The following is a 6,853-nucleotide window of genomic DNA, read 5'->3' as shown; positions in this document are numbered from 1 at the left end:
CACCGTGCCGCTCGCCCTTTCTCTTTCTCTCTCTCACTGTCCCACGGGACCTGCCCATTAGCGCCGGCCCTTCCTTCTTCCTCGCGTTTCTTCTTTCCTTCCTTGCTCCCGGTGATGGCGCTCCCGATGGCAAGCCACCACACCGTTGCCCATAGAAGGAAATCGACCTCTTCCACCCGAATCCGCCCGCTTCCCTTCCTTATTTCTCCCACCATCCAGCCTATAAAACCCCCAGCCGAGCCCCTCCTCATCTCCCATCCTCTGCTCGTAGCCGAGAACCACCGCCGCCGTAGTTTCCCCTCTCCCACGCCTCGAAGCTTGACGTCGATGCCACCCGGAGTTTCGCCACGAACTCCCGCGCCCATAGGTACCTCCCTCTCGTCGATTTGGTGACTCCATGCTCGGATTCGACCTCACCCACGTGTACTTTCTCTCTCTAGAGCCTCGCCGCCGTCGACCAAGCCTCTAGAGCCCGTCCCGAACGCCGAGAACATCTCCACCGTATTCGCAGTAAGCTCCCAATCTTCCTAGTACCCTCCATTCACGATTTTGTGCCTTGGAACACCGTACCGGTGAACCCTAGCCATCGCCAGCACATTGGCGCCGCACTCAGGTTCTTCTTCCCCGGCGATCCCTCCTTTGCCACCGTACACCGCCTGCGCCGTCAGATCCTGCCGGGCGGCCTAGATTGGCCCGTACGGTTCGGTCCACCATGGGTTTGTGGACTCGACCCACATAGCTATGTCAGCACCCACATCAGCGCGCCCACGCATGCGTGGTTTGCACCGCGCCTACCAGAAGCTTGCCACTGTGGCCGCCCCCAGTTCAATAGCCAGGTCCAAACCACAGACAGCCGCGCTCATTTTTTAGAACGGCCCTTCGGTTTTCTCAGAATCACCCGCAGTCCATTCTAATTCAAAATAATTATTTTTTAGTCCTGCTATTTATTCAATTCTAGACCCTATACTTATTCAGATTTAATGCCCGCAGTCCTATAACCATGAGAATTATATTTTTAATTGTTTTAATTCAAAAATAGATTCAGTTTATTTACAGAAATGCCATTACATCTTATTTCATGCATAACTTTCGCGTTTTAAGTGCGATTTGAGTGATTCTTTCGTTCATGTGTTCGTAGCAATGCATGGAATAGATTTGTAAGGTTTTTAACTTATGTTTTCACTATTTGGTGTACTGTTATAATGGAAGTCTATCTTGTATGCATGTAATGATTGGTATGATGCTTGATTGATTGGATCACGATTAGAGGGTGAGCCATTTGAGGTGACTGAGGACCCCCAGCAGGATCAGCAGTACTCCTAGGATGACTTTGAGGAAGGCAAGTGTACCAAAGGCCCCTTGTTACCTATGAACTATTACCACTTACATTCATGCATGTGTTTAATTTGAAATGCCTTTAAGGACTTTACCTAGATGATTCCTTGTACCACATATCTTGATACCTGAGGTTTTAGGGTAGGCATTTTGGATAGATGCTGCAACGCTTAACATGAAATAATTGTTAAACATGATTAAAGGCTATATGCAATGTGATAAAATGGAGCTTTTTAGCAATAGATAGGGGGCTGGAGTACGGGGTTGAGTACTCTAGTGCCTCTCCATAAGGACTTAATCCTAAAGCGGCAACCCAGGAGGGACTGTACAACCCTGAGCATCATATGGCTCTGACTTTAACCTATTAACTAGATTGTACTAGCTCATCTGTAGCTCTAGTAAGGGGTAAGAGGGTGTCTTTCCTTTTTCTGTTAGGGTGTGCACCGTGGTGCGATGCCCACGCGTGACATTCCTTTGTAGCTACGACTTGTTAGTGCAACTAGCTAAGGGTTTCATAGTGAAACTCTACCACACTTCCTGGGAAGAGGTGTAGTGGGTCTCGCGAACCCCGACATTGGGAATCATGGCTCGGTGGGTAAAGTTATACAATTTCTACAGAAATAATTAACCTGTTATAACAGCCGTGCTCATGGATACAAGCGGTTTGGATCCTTCGAGATTAGTGGTTACTGTGGATGGTGGATGGTTGGGAATTGAGATAAACTTGATGATACTCTAATACCAGTTGGGAGTTGGGACTGTTCATTAAAGTAGCGATTCAGGATGCTAAAATTTGATTAACTAAAATTGTGAACCGCAGTCAAACAGTGTCAAGCCTTTTTGAGCTTCATAGATCCCTTTGATATACTTGCTAAGCATGGTGAGCTTACACTTGCTTTACATCCAATGAAAATCCCAGATGGGTAAGAGATAATGGATATGAAGAGTTTTCGGAGGATGTCTAGGACTACTAGGGAGACGTTCACCAATTGGAGTCCCTGTGGCAGTTGGGCTAGTTATTCTGCTATGATTGTAATAATATTGCCTTTGAGCAAACTTTGTATTTACTTTATGATGAGATATGCGATGTAATAAGTACTTTACTTTGGTACTATTGCAATTTGTGATATATGTGTGTGTTTGGACATCCTGGGCGCACATATATGAGTACTTGGTGTTGCTATACAAAATTGGGTGCGACAAATTGATATCAGAGCTATAACTGATTGTAGGACGAACAACCTAGTTAGAAATGGACGTTTCTAGGATCACATTATCTTTATTTTACTACCTTTAATTTGCTATAAATTTTTTGCTTATATTATGTTCTTTATCTGTTGCCAAAAATTATTTTGTTCTAATACTCAACCTTTTCATTCTTATAGATGGCCCGTACCAAGCAGACCCCGCGCAAGAGGACCATCCTGATGACCACCAGGAGGACCAGGTTCACATTGGGCAAGCGTGTCCCGCCACATCTGGTGGAAGCTCTGAGGAACCAGGAGGAGGAACCACCTATGGAGGTGCCCATGGGGGAACCTTTGGAGGACTTGCTAGAGGATCCAATGGATGAAGAAATAGAAGAGGGACCCATGTTCGAGGAGCCCATTGAGATAGAGGAGTCTGAGGAGGATCCTATGGAGGAGCATGAACAAGGTGGCCAGGAGGGAGCTGGTGACCCCGACGATGGAGATGACTCTGATGATTCTGATGCTGATGGAGGTGATGACGATGGAGATGGTGGAGACGTGGAGATGGTGGTGATGATGGAGGAGACGGTGGAAATGGGGGTGATGACAGTGATGATGATCACAATGCACTGTTGGCTCAGGGATGGACCGCGGAGATCCACTACAACTTGGAGGGTGATGGCTACTATCACCCCAGGCTTCTTGCACTTGTACATCGCTACCACCCCGGAGGCACTGTTCAGTACAGGACGGAGCATTGGACCCACCCCGACTACACCGGCTTTCGGGAGACAGAAGTGTACATCCGAGAGGGGACTCAGGTGCACTACATCCACCGCGCCATCACTGCACGGCTCACATGTGCGGCCGTCATCAGGGATGTTGCTCGACAGGCGTTGATGGTCAACCACGACCGTCACTTTGACGACATCGCCTGGGAGGACGACCACTATCTTCCCCGCCGTTGGAGCGGACAGTCTACATGCAACATCGCTGCACCACTTGGAGAGGCGAACCTAAGGCTGAGGCCTACCTTGTTGTGCTTGGCTGAGATCAACACCGACTTGGATCAGACCCTGGACGGGCTCGATGTCATGGGGAAGGCCTACATGCAGCTGGCCCGTGAGAACGCTACACTGAAGCAGCAACTAGGAGGTCCAGACGTGGAAGAGTCAGGAGTACCTGCTCAGTCGCCCCCAAGGACCAGAGGAGAGTTTGGAGACCCCAGCACCAACATCGACCCGTACCCATAGAAGATTCCTAAAATATGTAATAAACACGCGTAGTTACGCGAGAGAGTATTTAGTTTCTTTCTTTTAATGGTTGGACAAGTGTTAGTTGCATGGTTGGATGTTTATCATTATGAATAAGGTTTGATTTGGATCTTTGATATGATCGTGATGACTTGTGGGCATGTCTACGGTCATTTAGTTAAGGTTAAGGTTTAAGGATATTATGAATAAATAGTTGGGTTTCGTTTTATCATGCTGTCCATTCTGTATCATTCTGAGCAGTCTGTCTTTATCAGTTCCTATCTCATAATCTAGATGTCCAATGATTATGAAATTTTTATGGAGATAAGTAGACTCCAATATCTTTCTTTTGGCTCTAGAATCACCTCAATACCTATTATAATTGTGAGATACAGCTGTTGTAAGTTGAGGTTTCTGTGCTGTCAGAATTCTAGAACATTACTGCTTGTTGTCTGTATTTGACTAAGTAAACGTAAGAATATGGAAAGGTGTTCTAAATGAAAGTTGTAGAGAATTTCATAAGATTTCCAGAAAGGTAAAATACGTAATCATATGATAAACAGAGAGTGAGATATGCTCATTTTACAGCACTACTGTTGTCCAACTCGCTGGAAAAGTTCAGAACAAATATCTTCTTACCTACACCTACTCTTGTTACACCAGTATCTTTTAAGAGTTATATGCTTGGACATGTGAGACTTATATGATGCATCTACAGATGGTGAACACCAGGAGGAACAACCAGGGAGGCGAGGAACTGCCACCACCACCCCCGGTCACCATGGAGTAGCTGATGATGATGCAGACACAGTTGCTTCAGCAGAGGGCCCAGAATATGCAAAACATGGGGCAAGGGAATGGGAATGCATCCCCTCATGCTAGAGATAAGAGGGGAGAGTTCCTAAAAGGACACCCACCTGTATTCAAGCACTCTGCCGACCCACTTCAGGCCGACGACTGGCTATGTGCCATTGAGAGGCAACTGGAGATTGCCCAGTGTGATGATAAGGAGAAGGTCTTATATGCTTCTGGACAGTTGCAAGGAGCTGCACTGGATTGGTGGGACTCATTCTGCTTCGGCCATACCGAAGCTAATCCCATCACTTGGGCTGAGTTCTGCAGTGCCTTCCGCACTCACCACGTGCTTGTAGGACTGATGAAGCTAAAGAAGAAGGAGTTCTTTGCTCTCAAGCAAGGGAGCATGACCATTGCTGAATATCATGACAAGTTCATACAATTGTCATGGTATGCACCGACTGAGGTAGATGAGGATGGAAAGAGGCAGGAGTTGTTTATGGAGCACTTAAATGATGGTCTCTAGTACCAGCTATTGTCTCACACCTTTGCTAACTTCCAGCAGCTGGTGGACAAGGCCGTAGTGATTGAGAACAAGCGTCGCCAGATGGAGGACAAAAAGAGGAAATTTCAAGGATAGCAATCCGAGAGCGACTCTCACTTCCGTACCAACCCTCAACAAGCTCAACCTCAGCAGTGCTATCAAGGTCAGACAGGTCCCAACCGCAACCAGCAACCCTAGTGTGAACAGCAGTAGCAGCAGTACAAGGCACTAGCTCAGCGCCAGCAGCAGCCCAACAATGTACCTGTAAGGAACAATGCCCCTAATGCTCCATAGAGGAATGGCGCACCAAAAGCGCCAAATGCAGTTAATGATAAGAAATGCTTCAATTGTGGAGAGCCGGGACATTACTCCAACAGATGCCCCAAGACAGCTAACTCATAGCAGAATTATGTTCGGGGAAAGGTGAACCATGTGACTGCTGAAACAGCTCGGGAGGCACCAGATGTGGTGATCGGTACGTTTCCGGTCAACTCAAACTCAGCTACAGCACTTTTTGATTCTGGTGCTTCGCATTCCTTCATAGCATATACATTCATAAAGAAGCATGGTATTCCAGTAAGTGTTATGAAGAAACACATGTTAGTAAGCTCACCTGGAGGGGTAATGAAAGCAGAGTGGCTATGCTTAGCTGCTAGTCTCAGCATAAGGGGGGGTACAATTTCAAGCAAATCTTGTCATAAACTCCACCGGTATTGATGTCATCTTGGGTATGGATTGGCTAAGGTTGCAGAAAGCAATTGTGGTAATAGTTCTGTGAATCTTACCACTTCATCTAGAGAGGAAGTTGTGTATGTGGCAACTCAGTCAGTTGCAGAAATCTGCCGGGTTAATCAGTTGGAGGGCACAACCTTAGAAGATATAAGGATAGTAAATGAGTACCCAGATGTCTTCCCTGAGGAATTGCCAAGTATGCCACCTGAACGAGACATCGAGTTTATAATTGAACTTTTACCTAGAACTGCACCTATAGCTAAGAGACCCTATAGAATGGGAGTGAATGAATTAGCAGAACTTAAGAAATAATTAAGGGAATTGTTAGATAAGGGTTATGTTCAGCCTAGTTCTTCACCTTGGGGTGCACCAGTACTGTTTGTAGAGAAGAAGGAAGGTACACAGAGGATGTGCGTAGATTACAGGTCACTTAATGAGGTCACAATTAAGAACAAGTATCCACTGCCTAGAATTGATGACCTATTTGACCAGTTGAAAGGGGCTTGTGTGTTTTCCAAGATCGACCTTCGATCTGGATACCATCAGTTGAGGATAAGATGTACTGACATCCCCAAGACTGCTTTTGTGACCCGATATGGACTGTATGAGTTCACAGTCATGTCTTTTGGTCTGACAAATGCACCTGCTTACTTCATGTATCTGATGAACAAAGTGTTCATGGTGTACCTCGACAAGTTTGTCGTCATGTTCATTGATGACATATTAGTGTACTCAAAGAATGAAGAAGAACATGAAGGACATTTGAGATTGGTGTTGCAGAAGCTTAGAGGACATCAGCTTTATGCCAAGTTTAGCAAATGTGAGTTCCGGCTAAAAGAAGTATCTTTCCTTGGTCACATAATCTCTAATGGAGGAGTAGCAGTAGACCCCAAGAAGGTTAGAGATGTGTTGAGTTGGAAGCAACCTAAGGGTGTTAGTGAGATTTAGAGTTTTCTTGGTATGGCTGGGTACTATAGGAGATTCATTGAGGGATTCTCTAAGTT

General features: G+C 46.0%; 1 protein-coding gene across 1 annotated transcript; it reads left to right on the top strand.

The window, feature by feature from the left end:
• The first annotated feature begins 4,622 nt into the window (after positions 1-4,622).
• LOC136480474 (uncharacterized) lies at positions 4,623-5,099 on the top strand. Its single transcript, XM_066478003.1, has one exon. It carries the CDS (start codon positions 4,623-4,625, stop codon positions 5,097-5,099), a length of 477 nt encoding a protein of 158 aa, XP_066334100.1.
• The last annotated feature ends 1,754 nt before the right edge of the window (positions 5,100-6,853 follow it).

This window comes from Miscanthus floridulus, chromosome 9 (assembly GCF_019320115.1).
Source record: "Miscanthus floridulus cultivar M001 chromosome 9, ASM1932011v1, whole genome shotgun sequence".
NCBI classification, from domain to species: domain Eukaryota; kingdom Viridiplantae; phylum Streptophyta; class Magnoliopsida; order Poales; family Poaceae; genus Miscanthus; species Miscanthus floridulus.
This window is presented reverse-complemented; position numbering and strand designations above follow the sequence as displayed.